This window comes from Sorex araneus, chromosome 2 (assembly GCF_027595985.1).
Source record: "Sorex araneus isolate mSorAra2 chromosome 2, mSorAra2.pri, whole genome shotgun sequence".
In the NCBI taxonomy this organism is placed as follows: Eukaryota; Metazoa; Chordata; class Mammalia; order Eulipotyphla; family Soricidae; genus Sorex; species Sorex araneus.
This window is the reverse complement of record NC_073303.1, coordinates 278,873,367-278,897,735: the sequence shown is the minus strand read 5'-3', so window position 1 is coordinate 278,897,735 and position 24,369 is coordinate 278,873,367. Positions and strand designations below refer to the sequence as shown.

Sequence of the window (24,369 nt, the reverse complement as noted above, 5' to 3'; positions counted from 1 at the left end):
GGTACAAGGACCAAGCCAGGGCTGGCTGCAAAGAAGGCATGCACCTCCATTTCTGTACTATTTTCTGCCTCCCAACTCTCTTAAATTCTGAACCACCAACTGCTATTATTTTTTCCTCTTTGACTTATGTATAAAAAAAGAAATTTGCTAAAAATTCGTAACTATTTAACTATGGTCTTAATCTATAGTTCCACACAAACTGGGCCATTCTTAAGGCTAATTACAACTAACATCTAAAAAAGATCCATCAAATCTTGGCATCCCTACAATAATAATTAATGGCACTTTACCTACAGAAGTAAATAATGTTTGTCTTCATATTAAATTTGTAAGGAAAACTGTACCAAAGGTTCCCAATTCTTTTCTGCTCCAACCATAAGACATAATATACTGCTAAGTAACATCCGATTACTGTAATAGTTCTCTAAGGAAGTGAGCTGCACTGAAGATTTATTAACTCCTTTCTTGGAGAGACTTTTGATAATCCTATGTGATATCTTACAAAAGCATGAGCATTTTAAAATGACAAATAATATCAATAAACTCCTACCTGTTCTGGCATAGCTCCATGTTCAATTCCAGTCTTTAATAATCTGTAGCAATTACCAAAGAGATCCCATTTGGTGAGATCATGAGCACTAAAAATAAACAAAGTAAAAGTAAACTTTAACCTACAGTGGAAGAAAACAGTTAAAGTTAGAAGAAGCAAAGAGGGAGGTGGAAGGGAGAAGTGGGAAAAGGGGAGTGAGTACAAACTGGTAACAGGAACTCACTGAATCACTAACAAACTTTACTAATGTAAGTGAAGATCAATAGTGCCTGGTCAACCTGAGCTCGTATTCCATTGATAGGTACTATTTATTTCTCCTGTGTTTTAGAGCATTTATTGTTATTGCTATGATTTTTGGGTTTGGAGACCACACTCAGCAGTGCTCAGGGCTTATGTCTGGTTCCTTGTTCAGAGATCACTCCGAGAAGTGCTGGGGAGGAAGGGGCGTGGGGGCGTATGTGATGCTGGGGATCAAACTGAAATCAGCTGCGAAAGGCAAAGACCTAAACCCAAATACTATTTCTCTGGCCTAGTAAAATACACTTAAAGCCATTCATGATATCAAATTATAAACCAATAAACACAGTACATTTCTGAGAGAGATGTATTTATAGGTAAGAAAAAGACAAAAAAGAAAACTCCAAACGTATTGTAGGTATTCATAAAGGTTGAAAACTTTTAAATGAGGTAATCCTGATATTTAAAAATCTTGAGCTCTATCATTGGAATCAGTAGATAAATTATTTTCAAATGTCAAAATATTCTAAATATGGATTTTGGCAGCTTCAACTTTCATTTTCAAAGATAAAATTACTTTTTGAAGAGGAGCCACCCTCAAGCAGTGCTCAGGGGTTATTCCCAGCTCTGTACTCAGGAATAATTCTTGGCAGTGCTCATGGAACTATACAGGATACTGGGTTTTTGCACCTGGGTTAGCTATGAGCAAGGAAAGTGCCCTACCTGCTATACTATCTCTTCAGTCCCCAAACATTTTTAGTTTGTTTCTCCATAGTATTTGTTCCAAACTACTTGTGTATAAAGAAAAAGGCTTTGTTAGATTTCAGGCAGCTTTAAAATCTGAAATAGTATTAGTATGACTATTAGGTTATATCTAAACATTACTTCTTGGTATTACTGTTTTTGGGCCATACTCAAGGGAGTGCGCGAGGTCACTTGGGCAGTGCTCAGGGGCCATGAGGTGTCAGAGATCAAATCCGGGCCACTGTATGCAAAGCATATGCTCAGCCTACTGGCCTTTCTCTCCGGTTCACTGTGACACAGCTCTCTATTATACTTTCTTTACAGAGAAGATAACCCTGCATCATTACAATGGACGTGCAAATTACAACTTGAAAATGAGACTATTTCTTAGATCTGAACCTTTTTTATTTAAAGAAAACTTCTAGTTACATAGTAAGACAAAACAACAATTCAGAACAATTCAGGAAATAAAGGTTATCGAAATAAATTCATAGCTTAAAAGATTTTACCCATTCAAATTCTAACTCACATAACCAACCTAATTTGATACAATTAATTAACCTGCTCTCTTACTGTATGTATTCTTTACATTAAATTATTAATTCTACTTTTTAAGCAGTGTTATAATAAAAATTATTTATCTAGAGAAAAATTTAAACTAAAAATAAACACCTTATCTCACTATTTTTCTCTAAAATTTTGCAGTTATATGGACATTAAACACTACAAAGGTGATCTGTTTATCTTATGTTGACTGAAATATGGTTTTCACTAAACTTATTCAAATAAAAAAACATACTTGTGAAAAGAGGTTAACCGTTTTAATGTAGAAAGCACATTGTAAATATCATCATCATCAGCTTCTTCTCCCTATTTGAAAAAAGAGACACACCTTAAATAACTTTACTTATCCTCAACTTCACATGAAAGTTTACGGCTTAAAGAAATATGCTTCATAAATTATACAGAGTATATATTCATAATAGTTAACTGAAAAATAAAAGCCACTAAATATACCACCAATCTCACCTGGCAGAAATAACCAATTCTGGCACTTTAAAATGTAACAATGCAACTTTATACATTTTTGTTACTAATGAAAATATTTTTTAATATGAATAGAATTTTTAAATTATCAATAGGATTAATTCCTGCAATGCTAAGCAAATAGTTATGTAGGTTATTTTTAATTTTTCGGGGAGAGTTGCAGGGCTCACTGGCTCATGACTGTAGTCACACCACAGCAGCAGACTGCTCTGCCGGGGAAATTGTGCCCTATGATGCTTGGGATCCACGTGGTTCCATGGATCATATGGAATTTAATATTCTATTAAAATATTATTTAATGGTTATTTTTGTAAGATTTTTAATGACTATCACTCTTTTTATCACTCTTTTTAATGTTTTTTGGGGAGAGCCGAGGGGGGCAAGACCCTACAGTGCTGGGGTTGCTTTCTGGGAACTGTGTGATGCTGGGACTAAACCCAGAGCAGAAGTTCCTACATGCGAAGAATATTCGCCATCCTTTTGAGCTATCTCTAAGGTCCATAAGAATCAGAATGAAAAATAAATAAGGATCATTAGAATAATAACAAATTTGATATATTTGCTATCTTGGGAACATGGTAAATAGATATCCCTTTTAAGTACACTTAATAATTATGTCTCATTATCCGCACATCATAATAATCCAGTGTTAAAATGCAAATTAGGCCACAGGAAAAAAAAAAAGCAAAATAATTAAAAAAAAGCCAGGCTTTAAGACTTCTTGAAATAAAAAAATAGCTTTTCTAAAACTGACTTAATAAAGATAAAGGTCAAACTTTATAAGATGAATAACTGTAATAATGCTGTGATCTGAAAGAGACATTTTTAAGTTATTTTAAAATGAAAATGATTTACACATTTAGCTATTCTAAATAGACAAAAATTATTTGGGCTACTCCTGGCCGTGCTCAGGGCTTCTTTCTAGTTCTCTGCTCGGCAATCACTCTTGGAAAGGCTCAGAGGGCTATATATGGTACTGGGGATCAGATGCATGCAAGGCCAAGTGCCTTACCTATGGCACTATCTCTTTAGTCTCTTAACTTGGTGTTTCAAATTAAGTAACTTTGGGGGGTTTTCAGGTATCAAATCTAGCTAGTGTCTTGTACATGTTAAGTAGGCATTCTACCAATGAATTATAACAGCCATGTATACATTAACTTTAAAACAAACCTCTTGTAGTAGGTCTTCCACAGAATGATTGAATCGATCTACAAACTCATCAATCAGCTGGCTTCGAGCTATGTCAACTCTGTTCTGGATGGTATACTCCTCACTGCATAAGATGCTATATGTTTTACTGCAGGCTTCTAAAACATCTGATTCTACATGTTTTTCCACAACAAACTTAATCTGTTTTAACAAAGCATCCAGATGCTGAGGAAAAAAAGAAAAACTGTGGTATTTAAATCAATGACAAAAAATGAGAACAAGCAACTGTCCAAAAAGACTTTATTATATGAAAATAGGAAAATTAAAACACTACAGTAGCAGAAATTAAATTTAATAGTGTCTTACCTTTTCCATTCTACCTGTGCTATAAATTTCTAGATCAAAATACTGTGGAATTTGTAGCAAGTTTGCTACCTTCTCTGCATCTGCAGAATACTAGAAAGAGACACACACACACAAATAAAAAAAAAAAAGAAAAAGAAAAAAGAAAAGATAACTCATAAGGTACGTTACACAAATTTAGTGGCATATTAAGTGCTATAAAAAATAAATGAAACTGTACCTTTGATAGTAACATAGGAAGTGTGATAATAAAATGCTCAGTCAATTTGTTTCTATCATCAATTTGAGTTTTCCTTTCTTTGGCAGTCAGCACCTAGAAATAAATTTAAATGAGAAGAAAGAGAAAAAGACAGTCATGTACTAATTCATAAATCTAGATGTTATACAGAATAGGAAAGATTAATAAAAGATGCTTAAACAAACCAATTACTAAAATATGTGCAAATTCCTACATAATGAATACTATAAATTATTAAGTTGTTACTTAAAAATTAGCTTTGCTCTTTGGGCACCAGCAGCTTCTTGCAGAAATGTCTCTAGACTGTGAACTGAGCCATGGCTGCCATCTTATGACAACCACAAAAGGGAGGTACGATCTTGCAGTGATGCAATTTCTGGCAGAATTCTCCCTGGACTTAGTTACTAAAATACAGAAATCCGACCTAATATATCTTCATTGTCAGCAATGAAAAAACAAATTATCAAATGCTTCCTTTTCAACAGGTCTGACTTTGGGGGAGGGGGAACTCTAAACAATAATAGTGAGTTTTTTGTTGAAATATCGAATGTAGGGGCCGGAGCGATAGCACAGCGGGTAGGGCGTTTGCCTTGCACGTGGCCGACCCGGGTTCGATCCCCGGCATCCCATATGGTCCCCCAAGCACTGCCAGGAGCAATTCCTGAGTGCAAAGCCAGGAGCAACCCCTGAGCATCCCTGGGTGTGACCCAAAAAGAAAAAAAAAATATCGAATGTAATCAAAGTAAAGAGAAAAGTAAAGTGGGTGGGGGGAGGTATACTGAGGTTCCTGGTGGTGGAATATGTGCATTGGCAAAGGGATAGGTGTTTAAGCCATTGTATAACTGAGACTTAAGCCTGAAACCTTTGTAACTTTCCACATGGTGATTCAATAAAAAAAATTAAAAAAAGGAAAAAAGAATGTTTTCCTGGGCTGGAGTGACAGTACAGGGGGTAGGATTTGCACATGGCAGATCGCAGTTGATTCCTGGCACCCTAATATTGTTCCCCAAATCTGAGAGGAGTGACTCCTGTTCATAGAGCCAGGAGTAAGTCTAAGCATCACTGGGTGTGGCCCCAAAACAAGACAAAACAAATAAGCTCTGCATGCTGAAGACCTGGGTTCCACCCCCATCGTCACATCACCTCCAAGAAGCTCTAGTGATCCTTGAGCACAGGGTCTGGAGACCTCTGAGTACTGTGGGATACAGCCCAAAGAACAACCCCCCAGATAAAAAAATTCATTATTAAAGATAAATTATTACTTGTGCAATTGAATTGATTTAATTTGAAATAAATTAATGGAGAAATAATTTTTCTAGAGTTTTAATATAAATGCTAATAGTGCTCTCACAGGCACATTTTTCTAAAAGCACTTGAGAAAGTTATGTTTTTAAAATATCAGCAGTTAACACATTTTTACATACTTTTAAAGCATATACTACCAACTTCTCTGAACTCGTTTATATTTGATTTTACCTGTAATAAGCTCAAAGACCTGTTAGGCAATAAAACACATTACTATAAAGCCACAAGCAAATGAAGATTTCCAAATAAATTTATAGAATGAACCTTTATAAAAGATAAAGGAATATAGAGGATAAAAATATACATATCTGGGACCAGGGATGTGATTCCATCGATAAGACCCAAGGCTTTCCATGTACAAAGTTCTCAGACAGATCCCTAGCACTGCATGACCTCAGTACTGCCCGGTGTGGCTCTGGTATCCCCAGCACTAATGGGTTTAGCTGCTTTTAAGAAAATACATGTCACTGTCACTGTAATCCCATTGCTCATCAATTTGTTCGAGTGGGCACCAGTAACGTCTCTCATTGTGATACTTATTGTCACTGTTTTTGGCATATCCAATACGCCACCGGTAGCTTGCCAGGCTCTCCAAGAGGGGCAGAGGAATCGAACACAGGTCGGCCGCATGAAAGGCAAACGCCCTACCGCTGTGCTATTGCTCCAGCCCAAGAAAATACATATATCTGTGTTTATATTTTTTAAAAATAATATGTTGGAAGGATGAACCACAAATGAAAATCGTTATTGGGGCTGGGAAATCATTCAGCAGTTCAGGAACATGCTTACCACGGACCCCACCCAGGTTCAAGCTTCAGCACCCACAGTGCCCCTCCCCTAGCAACAGAGACTGAGATACCTTTTCCTTATGCTCTTGCACCAAAGCAAGGATCCAGCTGGCAGCCTAGAGACCCACTTAGGAGGAACCCTCATTCCCCTACCCGCAAAAGGTTAAAATTAGGAATATGAAAATGTGCAGTGTAAGGTATGTAATATTCCTATTACATGGATTTGAATTTTAAATACACAAGTATTAAAATAAAAAACTTAATTATAAGGGGCTGGAGCGATAGCACAGCGGGTAGGGTGTTTGCCTTGCACGCGGCTGACCTGGGTTCGATCCCCGGCATCCCATATGGTCCCCCAAGCACTGCCAGGAGCAATTCCTGAGTGCAAAGCCAGGAGTAACCCCTGAGCATCGCTGGGTGTGACCCAAAAAGAAAAAAAAGTTTTAATTATAAGAAAAAAGTAGATTATATAAGCAGCACTGGACTCAGTGAGATTTTATTATAATAACAAAAGTACATATGTATGTATATATATATATATCTCAGCCTTTTATATTCATGTGTATCTTTACCATTTGTGATATTCTAGTATTAACTGGTTAAATTTTAATTTTACATTCATATATGGAAGATAATTTTATCTGGTTTACAATTTTTGGTTGACAATTTGTTCTTCAGCAAATGTCATTTTATTGTGTTTTACCTCCACTGATTATTATAAGAAATCAACTATTAATCCCATTGGTATGTTCTCTACAGGAGTGTATTTCTCATTTTCAAGATTCACGATTTTCTTTAGCTTTCATCACTGAGTTAACTTAAATCTAAACGATGCATCATTGATGTTTATCCTACTTGAATTTTTGGTCAAGTTTCTTTATCTGTGAATTTCTCATGAAATTGGGAAGCTTTTTGTAATTACTTTTTCAAGTGTTTTCACACTGCTTCTGGGATCCCATTACACAAATTTGGTTCAGCAAATGTGGTTTTACATTTCTGAGGCTCTATAAAATTTTAAGTTTTTCTTTTCTTTTTCTTCTTTTCTGCTTTTTGGTCACACCCGGCGATGCTCAGGGGCTACTCCTGGCTCTGCACTCAGGAATTACTCCTGGTGATGCTGAGGGGACCATACGGGATGCTGGGAATCAAACCCAGGTCGGCCTCTTGCAAAGCAAACACACTACCCGCTATGCAATTGCTCCAGCCCCATCTATAAAATTTTAGTTCAGTTTTTTCCCTCTTTATCACACTGTATTATTCCTATCATTTATCTTCATTGTTAGCTGTTTCTTCCTATCATTTCAAGTCTTCTATTGAGCCCATCTAATGAATTTCATATTTGTCACTGTACTTTAAGAAGTTAAAATGGGATCTGAGGGGCTAGTAGGATGTTTGCCTCGCATGCGGTCAACCCAGGTTTGATTCCCAGCATCCCATATGGTCCACTGGGCACCACCAGGAGTGATTCCTGAGTGCATGAGATGGGAGTAACCCCTGTGCATGATGGATGTGACCCAGAAACAAAACAAAACAAAAACAAACAAAAAAAAAAGGAAAAGAAAAAGAAAAATCAAACATGCAAAAAGAAAAAAGGGGTCTGAGAGATAGAGATTACAATGGTTAGGGCATATGTCTGGCATGGACCAGATGCAAGTTTGACTGCTGGCACCTGTGGCTCCCTGAATGTGGCCAGGTGTAGGTATAGTTCTTTTTCAATAAATTTCCAACAGTATAATAACTAGACCTATTAAAAAGCATTTCTATTAGGTAACAATTGAACACTTCTTTGTAAGTTTTCTGAAAAAGTGGACATTTCAATATAACAATGAATTAAATTATTTATTTTTAAAAACATTCTTTATCCTAAGCCATGTGATTTGTCTCTTCTAAGATGTGCGCTCTGTTTGAAGTTCTTATACTTTTTCTTTTTCTTTTCTGGGAGCTACACCTGGTGGTGCTCAGGGTCTATTCTTGGCATTGTGCTCAGAAATTTTATTATTCTTGTGATTATTTACCTATTTTGTTTGTCTTCTAAGACAGAAGTAATGCCAGTCCCATGTTTCTAGATTACTAACTGAGCAGAATTTGTACTCAAGTATTATGTAAGATTTCTCTGCTCTCAGAACAGATTTATTTGTGGTTTAAGAGCAAATTCAAAACCAATCAGGTTGAAAGTTTCCCTGACTTTTATTTTCTTCTGGTTTCATTTAGATCTCCCAGATAGTCAGGAAGATGTGGAGAGCTTATCTAACTTTTTTATGGTTTACTAATTTTCAGGATTTTCTGACAAAATACTTGGCTAGCTGTCTGTTCTTATCAGCTTGGATCATAACTTCAGAAATATCTAAACTGTGAGCTTTCCTCCGTTACTTTTTACCAAATTTGCTATTTGTAGCTGACAAACACGTAATCTTTTGATATTCAACCCATACTGAGTATACATCCTTTAAGAGCAAAGCTGCTGGAATTAATAAAAAATTTTTTCCTTCCCTTCGGTCGTTGGGTCATAACTGGTGGTGTGTAATGTAAGAGCCTACCCACTGTACTAGCTCTCTGGTCCCCAAATGCCAGGTTTTACATTTAAAGCCTATCTGCTAAAACTTGTCACAGTTTGTAGATCTTTATATATTATAATCTCAGGCACAAACAAACAAACAAAACAAACCCCAGATCCCTGAAGCTTTTCCCAAGCTTTTGAGTTTGTTTTGTTTTGAGGCCATGCCCACTGGTGTTGAGGGGTTGGTCCTGTCAGTGCTCAGAATAATACACAGTACTGAAGATAGAAGTCAGGTCTCCTGAATTCAAGGCATGTGTTCCAGGATCATAAACAATTTCTGGCCCAAATTTTAGCAGTTTTTGAATAATACATACTTTTACAAATTAAAAAATTATTTTTGGTAAATAGCAATTTAAAACTATTTCAGTGCACTGATTTAATTTTGGATTGATTTCCTGTCTTATACCTTTTTCCAGCAGAGAGAAATGCCTACTCTATCTTAATTAACCCCTTGACTACGTTAATTCATTTTTAACACCAAGAATACCAAGATGAGGATACAACAAACTATCCAAAGATTGCCAGTTGTTAAATGAACTAAGTCAGTGAGCAGTCAGAGAGTGCTTTTGCACTTTTAACAGATGCAAATGAAACTTGTAAAGAAATAATCTATCCAAGGACTCTAATGTAGACTGGAGAAAGATGAAGCATTACAGCAGTCATCGTTAACAAAGGCATCATGTTTTAGGATACACATAAAAGCAAAATTTCCAAATACTTAAAATGGTGAACTACATCAGTCTTTTGTAGATTTCTCAATATAACTTACTCTCTTGCCAGTACCCCTTCCCACTGGAGGATGAGCCTCAGCAGCTTGACGAATTGTACAAACCATTAGCTCTATAAGAGCACTCTCTTGCCGGTCAGACATTGCTAAGGTGAAAACAAAACATATTAATGTAGATGGACAGCTTTATACATACCACTGCATTAAAAAAAAAACCCTACAAAACCCCCCAAAATTACTGATTATTTTAAAAACTGATGTTAAACTCCATAACTTTTCTGTTTAAAAAATACTGCTTTATATAAGTCAAACAATGAGATTAAAAATAAGGAAAGAAAATAATGAACAAATTGGTTTCTTTTAATACCTGGTTCCTTGTAATACCATACTTGTGAGTTAGGCAATGACAAAGTTTTATTACATGTTATTCTTTATCATTTCTTTTGGGTTAGGCAGAGGGTATTTCTTTGGGCCATACCTGGCAGTGCTAAAGGCTTACTCCTACCTCTGCTTTCAGGGATCAATCCTGGCTGAGCTCAGAGGACCACATGAGGTACCCTGGGTTCACCATGTGCAAGGCAAACATCCTACCCCTCAGCCCCCTCCCCACTCTCACTATTCTATACCATTTCAAAGATCTAGGGGGATGAATATTTTTTAAAAAGATTTTAAAGAAAAAGATCATTCCATGTATTAAAATACTAAAAATAGATGTTAAATATTTTTCACACCTAAACATGCACAAATAATTCTCCTGAAAAATTACATTCTGTTCCATGACATTCACTCCTTTTATTTTTCTTAAAATCTTGTCATTTTAAGTAATGCAGCAATATATACTATGAATACACATGTTACTGATACTCCTATTTCTACAGAATACTTCCTAAAATCAGAGTAATGGGGCAAAGGTTAAAAAATTGAAAAAACTGACAAATCATGAAGTTATTTAATTCACACCTCCAGGAACTCTAAGAATGACTGGTTCCTTGGGGCTGGAGAGATAGCACAGCGGGTAGGGTGTTTCCCTTGCATGCGGCCGACCCAGGTTCGATTCCCAGCATCCCATATGGTTCCCCGGCCACCGCCAGGAGTGATTCCTGAGTGCCTGAGCCAGGAGTAACCCCTGTGCATCACCGGGTGTGACCCAGAAAGAAAGAAAAAAAAAAAAGGGGCTGGAGTGATAGCATAGCGGGTAGGGCGTTTGCCTTGCACGCGGCCGACCCGGGTTCAAATCCCAGCATCCCATATGGTCCCCTGAGCACCGCCAGGGGTGATTCCTGAGTGCAGAGCCAGGAGTAACCCCTGTGCATCACCAGGTGTGACCCAAAAACCAAAAAAAAAAGAAAAAAAAAAGAAAAAAAAAAAGACTGGTTCCTCATATCCCTGCCAGCACTGGGTTATGCTTTAATTTTTGCTAATCCATTAGCTGAATATGTGATTATTTTGCTCTTTTCTATCTACTAATTGGAATTTTTGGAAAGAATTTTGGCTTATTTTCTACTGTTATTCATTTATAACCTCCTGTACTTTAGTAATAATTTTGAACCTTGTATACATTTTCTTAGTCTCCTCCGGTCAGACTCTCTTCATGTTATCTTTTGTCAGAATTTGTTAACTTTTACAAATTTTACTTTTTTCACATTTTCCCCATTTATTTTATACATCTGGGTTTTATTTCTTCTATTTCTCCTATTTTACTAAGATATAACTGACATATTGCATAAGTCATTAACAAGTGGATTCATAGTCTTTGAGGGTTTGTATATTGCTTGAAAAACTCCTCATCCTGAAATTACAGAAAAACATTTCCTTTTTTCTTTTCCTCTTTCCTTTTACATCTTTAATCTGTCTATAAACTATTTCTGCTGACAGTATACAGGCCATGAGAAGAATGATGAGGTCAGATGTTTTCTCTTGTAAAGTTACATCAGTGCCTTATTGTATCTTGGATAGTAACCCTTTATTTGTTGAGTGGCAGGCAAATAATTTATCCCAATCTGTGGGCTGTCTTTGAACTCTGTTCCTCATTTCCTTTAAGGTGCAGAAGCTTCTTAATTAAATATAGTCCCATTTGTTTATCTGTTTCTACTTGCCTGGTGTTTCATGTGGTGTTCATTATTAAAGATGTCTCTAGCTTCAATGTCATGGACAATTTAGGCAAAACTGTATACCCACTAGATTAAGGTCTGATAATCCTATTAAAAAGTCTTTAACCCATTCTGACTTTTGTGTATGGCATTAGAAAGAGGCCTGACTTTTTTTTTTGCATATGGCTGATCATTTGTACCAACACCACTTACTGAAAAGGATTTCCTTATGATACTTCGTAATATATTTTGCTCCTTTACTGAAATTTAACTGAACACATACCTGAGGGTATGTCCCTGAATTTTCAATTTTATTTCATTAACCTGAGGATCTGTCTCTATTCTAGTACCATGCTGTTTTAATCACTACTGCTTTGAGTACAGCCTGAAGCTGGGAAAAGTGATACCTCCCATCTCCTTCTCCCTTGAGGATTACTCTGGAAATTGGGGTGGTTATTTTTCCATATGAATTTCAGGAGTGTTTAATCTATTTATTTGAGGAATGCATGTTATCCTTAAGTGAACTGCATTAAATCTGCATAGTGCTTTATGGAGTACTGCCATTTTGAGGATGCAAATCTCTCAACCTATGAGCAGGGAATGTGTTTCCATTTCTATATGCCCCCGTTTATCTCTTTAAGTAGTGTTTTACAGTTTTTTGTATAGGTATTTCACCTCTTCAGTTAGGTCCCTTTGTAGGTACTTGATGTTCCAAGGCACAATTTTGAATGGAATTTTAGAATATCTCACTCTCTTCTATTTCATTATTTGCATACATGAAAGTCATGAACTTTTGTGTATTCATTTTTGTAGCCTGCCACTTTATTATATATATGTTTCTATTGTATCTATGGTCTTCTTTGTCGAGTATTTAGAGTTTTCTAAATACAGTATTTTCTATTTATAGTATAAAGCTTCCATATTATGCACATGGCACTTCTTCCTTTCCTATCTGGATGCCCTTAATATCTTTTTCTTGCCTAATTTCTCTGACAAGTACTCCCAGTATAGAAAAGAAGCAGTCAGAGTGGGCAACCATGTCTTGTGCTGATCTAAGAATGAAGGCTCTAAGTTTTCCCCACTGAGTACAATGCTGGCTTGTGGTAAAAGGCTTTGACTATGTTAAGTTTTTCAAGTTCCCATCTTATTGAGACTTTTTATCAAGAATAGGTCTGAGTCTTGTTAAATGTTTTCTCTGAATCATTATATGATCATATGATTTTTAACTTCTGTTGATATGATTGATTAGCACGTTAAACCATCCTTGCATTCCCAGGAGAAATCCCAGTCAATAGAGGTATATGAGTTTTTTGATGACTTGAACACTGACAGGTTTACCCCCAAACAAAACAAAACAAGACAAAACAAAAAGTTCTATTGTCTTTATTTAGTAAAATTTAATAGCTTAAAATTTAATAAAAAATCAAAAATAATGTTGCTTGCAATCAATTAAAAACCAACAACAATTCCACTTAATTTTCACATTATAGCCCAGAGCTTTTCCAAAACTTGGACTGGTATTTTAAGAAACATGTATTATGCATCAAAAGAACTGATATAATTTTCATTTTTTAAATACTATTTTTAAGGTGAGTGTCTCTCAAGCAGTACTTAAGGACATGTAGGCTACTGCTAGCTTTGCAAACAGATGCAGGGCCTGACAGGCATGTGACAGTGCAATGCTTTAAGACAACCTATGCTGTATCAGTGCTTCTGAAGGTGGGATATCACAAGGTCTTAAGGATTAAATTCGTGGGACCTCTCTGAGCTTTATTCCCTGATCCTTGATAAGGTACTTTCTCAAAGACAGATATTCAGACTAATGTGAATTACATTCGTTCTAAATACTTTTCCCTTTTTCCTCATTTCTCTGTATACTGATATATATGTTTAAAAAGAAATCAACAGATTGTGGGGATTTTAAAGACAGAACTTGGTACTAACGGAAAGAAACAATATTAAGCTCTAGAAGCATGTAAGTTTATATTATTTTACAATAAAGCAGACCAAAAGAAACGAAAAGATAAAGACATAGTGACAATCTTTATTCTGTACCAAAATAACCCTTACTAGAAAACATAGGCATATCTCAATTCAATCACTTTTATATTTTTAACATTTTTATTATCTTGGAAGAAAATATATGAACTTCAACTTCAGTTTTTCTATCTATACCTTCTGATCCAATGCCTAAAAAAGAAAAAAACCTTCCTAACCCAATAAAGAACTATTTCTATTTTTATGACTCTAGAGTTTCAAAATCTTCATATATGAAGATGGGACCAAGAGAAGTTAAATGACCTGTTTATGGTCTCATTACTTTTTACCTGGATCCTCACTCACTTCATAATAAAAATTATGACACATTAAAATATAATTTATAATATATTATTTCATGCCAGACCTTATAAGGCACAGTATGTGTAGAGGCCAATTTAGAGAAATTGAGTCATTCTATAGATATGGTTCTGCACTGATTATACCTGAGTCCCCCAGTCTTAGCAATTAATTCATATCCTAATAGTTTAAAGCTTATTTAAAACAATTTACCCACTGTAATTTTCAATGTAATATCAAAACTAGCCAAACCAAACCAACCAAATTCTTAACTGAAATTTAAACCCTAGGGTAACAAAATTTAAACCATAACGAAACACCTGAGTACAAAACTGAGTAGCAACTTGCAGGCCAGAATGACAGAAGAGCAGGTAGGTGCTTGCCTTTCATGTGGCTTATCCCTGAGCAAAGAGTCAGGAGTAAACATGGAGCAGTGCCAGGTGTGTGCCCCCCACACCCAAATGAAAGAAATAAAACAAACTGAGTAATAACTGAGCACACAGCTATTTGGCAAAAAGTAAATTCATCTAGAACTCCTTGGTAACTGACAAACTGCAACATTACTATTTACTCACTTGCACGCATTGTTTTTTTATTTAGCTAGTTAACGCTGGAAATCACAGAACTCATAGATCTCATATATTTGAAGTATTAACAGATAGTCTATTCATAAACTCTACCACTGAATAATAAACCTGGCCCATCTGCATCCTGGTTAAAGAGTAAAAATCAATATAGGTGCTTTAAAGTATGACAGCAAAGTATAGAACTTAAGTTCTTCTTCCCTTAAGCAACAACAAAAAATTTTCCCTGCTTTCCTTTTCGTTGGAAAGAACCAAGAAAATAGGGTAAAATAGCTTCATCCTGAAAGGTTTTGGAAAAGTTGGGAAGGATTTGTGTTATAGATTAAGAATAAATTTAAGGAGCTGGGAAGTTAAGGGATTAAGACTCTTGCCTTGTATGTGGTGAATCTTGATTTGATTTCTGATTTGCATTTGGTCTCCCTCATATACAGCCAGGAGAGAACCCCGAGTACAGAGTTAAGAGTAGTTCCTCAGTACTGCTAGCCGTGGCCAAAATAAACCCCTTGCCCCAAATAATGCATTTATAAGGTAAATATTTTGAGTGAAAAAAACCGGCAACCTGGGCCACCAGTAACATTTCCATTGTGAGCCTTGTTGTGACTGTTTTTGACATATCGAATACGTCACGGATAGTTGCCAGGCTCTGCTGTGCGTGCGAGATACTCTTGTTGCTTAAAAAGAATACAGAAAAAAAAAAAATTAAAAAAAAAAAAAAGAATACAGGGAGGTGGGAACTCTCCTAATGGTTAATTTAAAGTTTAGGACTCTATTATAAAATTGTTCATTTTGCTCTTATCTCCTAGAGTGCTGAGAGACACAGAAGCATAAGAAAAGTACAACAGGGCCTCAATCACATACCACCTCATCAAACAACTACATAATAGGAAAATCATCTCATTATAAAAGAGTTAAGACCATAAAAATAAAGATATAACTATCTCACAAGGAAGAGATAATATATGACTCTATTTCTATCATGAAGTTCATATTTAGGGTACTGTAAATCTCAATGATGTCAAGCTATTGCCTATATTCCAGGACTGCTGTATGAATTAATTCAAATAGTCTATGTTATTAGGTAAAGAATAAAATAACACCCAGGAATAAATTACATAGTACTTATCTCTCCCTATTTTTTGAGTGACTTTACCAAAGAGGGCATGACTGTAGTCTAACTTATATCCTTATTTGTAAGAAGTTTTCAAAACTAATACATGAATGTAACAAAAAAAATTCTGAATACTTATTTTTCTTCTAATGGAGTATATGTAGGTGAGTCATACCTAGCAAAGCTCAGGGGTTTATTCCTGCTTTTACACATAGGAATCAATCTTCATGTACCGGGGGAACCATATAGGATGCCTGGAATCAAACCTAGGTTGGTTTGTGCAAAGCAAATAAATGGCCTACCTGCTTTATTATCTCTCTGGCTCATCTGGATATGTACTTCTTACATTAAGTCCATCAGCATTTAGCAGAAAGAACCCAACCTGAGGTTTCTTTAAATATTACACAATTTATTTTTAAAAACTTGTGTGGCAACACTCAAGGTCATAAATTCTTGACACATTCTCAGAAGAAACAAACCATTTTCATTATAAAACAACATACAGTATGCTTATTATATTTAATTTAAAGGAGAGATCTAAACAGATATACGGCTATAAATAACAATTTTAAAAAGTATGCAAATCAGTTGGTTGAAATACTCTACCTTCCTCTCCTTGGACTGGTTCTTCTAACAGCAATTCTGTCATACATTCCCAGTCTTTTAACAGCTCTTGAGAGCTCTCCCACAAACTGTCCACCAAGTAGGCTGCATGTTCGTGTAACTAAAAATAACAATTCAAGTGTAAATGAATATTTAGTGAGGAAGTTACTTTTAGTTAATGAACCATTTTTCTTTATAATTAAAATGACTTGGGCACAATGATTTCAAGAATCACTTAGAGATCAATTTTTTTTTTCTTTTTGGGTAACACTCAGCGATGCTCAGGGTTGCTCCTGGCTCTGCACTCAGGAATTACTCCCAGCGGTGCTTGGGGCCATATGGGATGCCGGGGATCAAACCTGGAATGGCTGTGTGCAAAGCAAACACCCTACCCGCTGTACTATCATTCCAGCCCCTTGGAGATCAATTTGTACTCCACTGTTATATCTGTTAAAAATTAACAGAACAAAGAAAAACATAAAATTTCAAAATTGTTGCTATTCTTAAGCTAAAATGGAGTTACTTACTAAGAAAAGATTCAGTTTAGAGATTTTGGACTGAGGTTAAATGGCGATGAACTATTAAAAAAAAAAACCCAAACTTTGTTTATATATTTTTCATAGTAACAAATTATACTGAACAAACCTGCTATAATGAGAGGCTATCCATATGTGGTTTAAGTATGTCTACAGAGAGGTATGCAAGTTTTTATTTACAGTGAAATCGTCTCTAAAATACAATTCTGGCTTACTTTACATAATACCGTCCTCACCTTTTGGGACATTTGTTAGCCTTATCTAGTTTTTATCTCATTTATTCTTTACTTCCAAGGATTATTAATAAATACAATGCTTATTTTTTTTAATTTCAATCTGAAATGACATCTAAAAAAAAATTTTCTTTTTTTGTTTTTGAGCACACCTGACTATGCTCAGGGTTTACTCCTGGCTCTGCTCCAGCAGACCTGAGTGCTTGGGATAAAAACTGGGCAAGCCACATGCAAGGCAAGCACCCTACCCACGGGACTATTGCTTTGGCCTTACTTAAAAACTTTTATTGAGGGGCTGGAGCGATAGCACAGCGGGTAGGGCGTTTGCCTTGCACGCGGTCGACCCGGGTTCAATTCCCAGCATCACATATGGTCCCCTGAGTACCGCTGGGAGTAATTCCTGAGTGTAAAGCCAGGAGTAACCCCTGTGCATCGCCGGGTGTGACCCAAAAAAAAAAACTTTTATTGAGGTAATTAATGATGGCTTATAAGACTAAGATTTTAGGAATACAATTATCTTTTACTTTGTTTATGAAAGCAAGATGAAGGAAGGGTCTATTTTCTCAGAGTCCTCCACCTTTTGAAAACTTCCTCAAAACATATTACTACACTATACTCCCCACAGACTGTTTTTTAATACAGCGTATTCATCATTACATTTATTGTGTGAAGAGACAATGGAAATGGTTAACACTGAAATCACTTATGAACATTTGAGTCCTTATGCTTTATGGATGGACATTTTCTATTCCTCCCCACTCTGGGATTCCTAAACAGTTTTATTTATTTTCAAACTTACATTTTCCATCACCAAAATTATTCTATTTATTTAAAAGTTACATTATTATACTTAATACATATACTTTTTAATTTTTTTAAAGATTTGCTATTAACTTAATAGCCATTTTAGGCTAAGTTCTAAATTACTTTTTTTTTTTTCTTTTTGGGTCATACCTGGTACTGCACAAGGGTTACTCCTGGTTCATGCACTCAGGTATTATCTCCTGGCAGTGCTCAGGGGACCATATGGCATGCAGGGAATCAAACCCAGGTCAGCCGCGTGCAAGGCAAATGCCCTACCCACTGTGCTATCGCTCCAGTCCCTTAGTTCTAAATTACTTTTGTTACGGGGTGAGAGATGGTACAGTGGGAAAGGGGCTTGTCTTGCATGTAGCCAATATGGTTTCTTATGGCCCCCCAAGCACTACCGGGAGTAAGCCCTGAGCATTGCAGGGTGTGCTACCCCTGCCTCCAGAAAAGTTATTGTTGTTTCCCTTCAGATATTTTTGCTAACCAATCTTTCTCACCTTGATTTCAGTTTTTGGGTCACACCTGGCTGTGCTAAGGGATCAGTCCCAGCAGTGTTCAGGGGATGATATGCAGTGCTGGGATCGAACTGGGCTCAGCGGCATGCAAGACACATGCATTATACTCTGTACTATCTCTCTGGCCCAATATTAAAAACTGTATTCACTTCTCCCATTGTTAGAAATTATCCTCAAACGGAATGTTGCACATAGGATGAATGGGTAGTAAACTTTCTAATTATGCATTTTGGTTATTTTCTCCATCTAGTCTCTGTTTACAGAAATGCTACTAACAGATAATTAATTCAACTCAAACTCCATTCTTACCTGCTCTCACACTACATGTATTTTGCACAAGCTTCTGGAAAAATACCTTGGCTCACTTGAGTCAAAGTTTGATTTTGTTCATTGCCTCACTGCTAATTCTGAAAACCTTAGAACCCCCTTACTCTTTCACAGTATCTTTCTCTTAGATACAGGAATATTAATAAAACATTAATCATTTTATCAGTATCTTGGGTCTTCTTTCTAATGGTACTGATTCTACCTGCGCCCCTCAAGTTTTATTTCCTGGTTGCCAGTTTATAAATGTTATTAAGTCTAGACTCAAGAATATAGGTAATGGGAGTACGGTGCTGCCCAGCAGGTGAACCTGTACCTGCGGGGTGAGTGCATCAGCAGCCTTATGGTGCCTTCAGGATTTTTAATATCCCAAAATTGCCACTGTGATGGACCCCAACAATTGGGGACCAAGTTTCCCAAGAAATTAAATGGCCATAAGTTAGGTATATGGGAGTCACAACCATAAACCACCGCTAGCTCAGCTATACAAGCTCATTATTGGCCTTGCTTCAGAGACCCACAAATGAATCTCGGAAGAGAGCAGCATATCACAGAGATGTCTCCCCTCCCCACACAAGGCTGATTTCACGGGGCACCTCTGAGGGGGACAGGTGTGTTCCTCCACCTGGCATGTTCACAGTCGACCTTCACAGGTTCGTCCAGAGCCCCCCCATCTGTGAGAATGAACTTGCTAAAAAACCCAGGTATGTAAGACCAGTGGCTAAAAACTCCAGGCATAACGGAGTCAGGGATGGGCGACCTCCCCCTACCTCCTCTCCCTTCCAGTTTTCTGGAAGTCACAGCCAAGAACTGCTTCTGGGCACCATTTAAGCCTACTAATGGCCTTAATTCAGAGACTTACAAATGAATCTTGGAAGAGAGCAACTGCCACAGATATGCCTCCAGACCCCCCAAATTAAAAAATTTTATAATTCTAGGAGTGTGCGGCCACTTTCACGGCCACGTGGAACCTCATATTATTCATGGCAATCAATGCAAAATAAATTATTTAGCATCTGCCTAAAGGGCAGGCTGCAGTGGTGGTGGGAAGATTCAAAGCAGTGATGGTGGGAAGGTGCAATGGTGGTAGTATTGGTGCTGAAATATTTTTTTTTTTTTTTTTGCTTTTTGGGTCACACCTGGCGATGCACAGGGGTTACTCCTGGCTCTGCACTCAGAGGTGCTGAAATATTGAATGTAAATAGTTATTGTGAACAACTTTATGAAAAATTAAACTTTAAAAATTTTAAAAAGTAATGCAGAGTTCATGCCTGCTTCAATCCGCTTAATCAGTGGTTGAATAAATAGCAGTACTCCTACATTAAAAAAAAATACAGATAAATTAACACTGGCAAGGACAACAAAACAAAATGAATTAGAAATGAAAAAGTTCAGTGAAAGAAATTCAAACTGATAAATGGGACTATAAATTAAAAAGCACAGTGAAAGAAACTCAAGCTTTAATTAAAAATATATTACTAAATGGGAAGAAATATTTACATAATACACCTGACAAAGAGTTGATCTTCAAGATCTATAAAGCACTCGCAAAACTCAACAACAAAAAAAATCCAATGACCCATTCACAAATGGAGAGAGGAGATAAATACTTCCGAAAGACATCTGGATGGCCAACGGTATTATGAAAAAGTACGCCCCAAAACTCATGGTTAGAAAAATGCAAATCAAAAAACCACTGAATTTTCATCTCATGTGAATGAGAATGGCACATATAAAAAGGTCTGCAAACAGCTGGTGTCAGCAGGATTGTGTTGAAAAACGAACCCTCACCCACAGGTGGTGGCAACACCATTCATATTAGTCTCTATGGAAAGGAATATGGTGACTTTTCCAAAAAAGGAGAAAGGCAATAGACTCCCATGAAACCCAGACGTACCACTTGTTGGCAGTAATCACAAAATACGAAAACATTAATTTGAGAGAATATATGCACATCTATGTTCATTAGTACACTTTCAAAATGTGAAAACAATCCAAATGCCCAACTATGGATGAATCAAGAAATTGTGTACACCAAGAAGTTGTGGTATATAAATAATATGCAGCTCCAAGAAAGAACAAAATTAGGCAACTCCTGCACAATGGATGAAACTACAGGATATCATGCTGAGTGAAATCAGAAAGAAAAAGATAGGTACAGAATGGCCTTTCTCATATGTGGGGCTTAAACATACACAGCAAGGTAACAACAACAAAGGGTCAAAAGCAACACAATGGGAGAACTGACCCACACAAGCTGGGCAGGGGGTAGAGTGGGGGAGTGTGGGTGGTGGTGGTGGTGTGTGTGTGTGTGTTTAAAAAGGACGGGTTGGGGTACTGGTAGTGGGCATACTGTGATGGGTATGGTATTTGCTTTTAAGAACTGTGGAAATTACAGTTAATTGTGGTAATTATGCTCATAAGAAATCATCATAAACCGTATTGTAAACACAGAACCGTAATTTAAATAATAAGAAAAATAGTTTACTGTAAATAACTTTTATAATTGAGAGTTTTTAATTACTAGATTTTCTTCATTTCCTTTACATCTCTATTTCATTAATTTTAACCCAAGTAGTTTATTGTTCAAGGGCTCTTTAGGTTTGATTAATAATTTCTGCAACATACTGTAATAGGAAATACAGCCTTAATATTTTAGAGCATTTTAATGGAAAAACTGAGTTCATTGATGGAAAAAATTATAATGTATCAGAATGTTAATTAAAATTTTAAAAAGCAATTAAAACTCATAGCACATAGAATAATCTGTAGCTTGTAGAAATATTGAAACATTTAAATTTATATTTTTCCTTTCCCTTAAAAACTAATTTTTAAATATGTGAAACCAATGTCTTTCACAGGTAGACAGCACTAATAATAGGCAAAAAACCAAATGAACAAACAAAAAAAAAACCCACCAAAAAACACGCCCCCCCAAAAAAACCAAAAAATTCAGTACTGCAATACTGTAAAAGACAAAAAATTATTAGCCACTATTCTAGTATTGATATAAACCTGCACATATACTCCCACAAAAGATTGGGTACTGATTTAATCGTAAGGTGGTGAATGTATGAAACTTTGTATAAAACAGACCTACTTTCATTGCATTAGAAAATATCAAATAGTTGCAATCAATTAACTAAAATTGTGTACATAAAGTGCATTTTAAAAATAATAGTTACATTAAAAATTTACCTCACTTTCAAGAAAGAAAAGTACAAGCATCCTAATGAGATTCCCATTTGGACTGTTCCTTCCCCTCCTCTTTGCTAATGCTTCTTCTGCCTGTGGGTCATGCCTGCTAAAAAGCCTGGAAATAAGAAACACAGCAAGAATATTACAAATTTAACTGGGGTAGGGATTTGGATTTGTTTCTTCACTATGTAAATTATTTCAGTGATAAAAGAAAAAATATTAGATGCGAAATATTTTATACAGTCCAACCATAAAGCATCAAATGAAGCCATGCAGATGAATAATGAATACTCAAATATTTATGAAAAATGATAACCGTCAATATACTCAATGACATATCAAAGCATTTAATTTTAGATCTTTTTTTTTTTTTGTCTTTTACTTTTTGGGTCACACCTGGCAATGCACAGGGGTTACTCCTGGATCATGCACTCAGGAATTACCCCTGGTGGTACTCGGGGGACCATATGGGATGCTGGGAACTGAACCCGGGTCGGCCACATGCAAGGCAAATGCCCTACCCGCTGTGCTATCACTCCAGCCCTGAGATCATTTTATCTTAACTACTGATTTTAGTGGATAGCAAAATTTAACCAAATGTTTCATCAATAGCTACAACATTCCCTAATTCTATTTATTCTAAAAATATTTTTGGTTTTGGGAGGTCCACACCCAGTGGTCCTCAGGACTTACTCCTGGCTCTGTGATTAGTGATCATTCCCCTTGAGGCCTGGGGGCCAATATGCAGTGCTGTATTCACCTTCTTGTAAGGCAGGTGCCTAATCTGCTGTATCATCTCCCCAAGCCCCCAATTTGATGCTTTTAAATGTTACTGCTTTCAGCATTTTATTCACATAAACAGAATAGTATCATTTGCAGCAAAGCTTCTAAAATCTGGGAAAGAAATGGCTTGAAATTTTTTCTTGGGCTGGAGCAATAGCATAGTGGGGAGGGCATTTGCCTTGCTGGCTGACTGGGGTTTGATTCCCCGCATCCCATATGGTCCTGCGAGCACTGCCAGGAGTAATTCCTGAGTGCATGAGCCAGGTAACCCCTGTGCATCACTGGGTGTAACCCAAAAAGAAAAAAATATTTTAAAAAATGAAATCTTTTCTTTTTCAAGTTCATACATGCTAAATAAACTCACGTACTGCCAAAGATGCTTATGGGCAGGTATTACACAAAAAGTAGAAAGGATATTAAAAGGTAACAAAGATGGAATCCTTGTTCTCAGAAATCTCTCCTCAGTGGATAGAGATAAATAGCAAAAAATATTACTCATATCATAAGGAAACAAAGCAATTAGGGATGGGAATACACACTGTTCTAATTTAGACATAAAACAAAAGTAACCTATATAGAACAAGAGTAATTTCATGTGACAAAAACCAATCACAAACAAACAATGAATATATTCAATATTTGGGGGACGAGGGAGATGCATATTGAGAGAATTAAAGTATCATCTACATAGATATCAAAATGATTAAACAGCAAGTTATATTTGGGTGGTTAATCGAGGGTAAAACAAATGAAAAACAAGTTAAAATATAAAAGGAAATAAAATGTAGAAACTTGGAAAGTTGCATTCATATATGAATATAAGATACTAAGAAACCAGCTGAATTTTTCTAATATTGAAATGTACAGTATCTAGTGATATCTATCTCCCCTCCTTTCTTCACTTAAAACTTAGTCATAGGGTCAGGAAGATAGTATAGCACACAGGGTGTTTGGCATCACATGACTGCCTTGTTTTCCATATATGGCACCACATAAGGTCACCCGAGCACAACTAGGAGTGATCCCTGAGCATAAAGTCAGGAATATCCGTGGGTACTAGGGGTATGCCCTTCTGCCCCCAGAAAAAGAACAAAAAAACAATTCATAGAATTACTCAGCAACATGAGTTCACTTGGGAGAATGCTCAAAGACATCATGAAGAATTAACCAACTCTCTAGGGAAAGTTTTTCATTTGCTTAGAAATGGACATGAGCTTTACAAGAAAAATGAAAATGTCAGCATTTAGGGAATAATGACTCTTGTCAAAATCTGAGGTTTAAAAGTAGGGGAAATGGGTATTCTTGATAACCTTTCAGCATCAATATTGCAAACCACAATGCCCAAAAAAGGGAGAAGGGAGGGAGGAGGAAGGGAGGAAAAGTGCCTGCCATATAGGCAGGCAGGGGTGCAGGGGTGGGGAATGATGAGCGAGAACCTGGGGACACTGGTGCTGGGAAATGTACACTGGTGGAGGGATGGGTGTTGGAACACTGAATGACTGAAATCCAATCATGAACAGCTTTGTAAGGGCATATCTCATAG

The 24,369-nt window shown here is 36.4% G+C and overlaps 1 protein-coding gene across 3 annotated transcripts in view; it reads right to left on the bottom strand.

The window, feature by feature from the left end:
* The window catches only part of STAG1 (stromal antigen 1), a 335,329-nt gene that overhangs the window by 74,600 nt on the left and 236,360 nt on the right, over window positions 1-24,369 (bottom strand). For all 3 annotated transcript variants that reach the window (XM_004602955.2, XM_055127095.1, XM_055127096.1), the window contains 8 exons: window positions 22,044-22,158; window positions 16,431-16,548; window positions 9,748-9,851; window positions 4,311-4,403; window positions 4,094-4,183; window positions 3,749-3,952; window positions 2,331-2,401; window positions 551-638 (listed from right to left, as the gene is read on the bottom strand). In XM_004602955.2, the coding sequence (XP_004603012.1) occupies window positions 551-638; window positions 2,331-2,401; window positions 3,749-3,952; window positions 4,094-4,183; window positions 4,311-4,403; window positions 9,748-9,851; window positions 16,431-16,548; window positions 22,044-22,158 (883 nt within the window). The remainder of the gene's footprint in view (window positions 1-550; window positions 639-2,330; window positions 2,402-3,748; window positions 3,953-4,093; window positions 4,184-4,310; window positions 4,404-9,747; window positions 9,852-16,430; window positions 16,549-22,043; window positions 22,159-24,369) is intronic.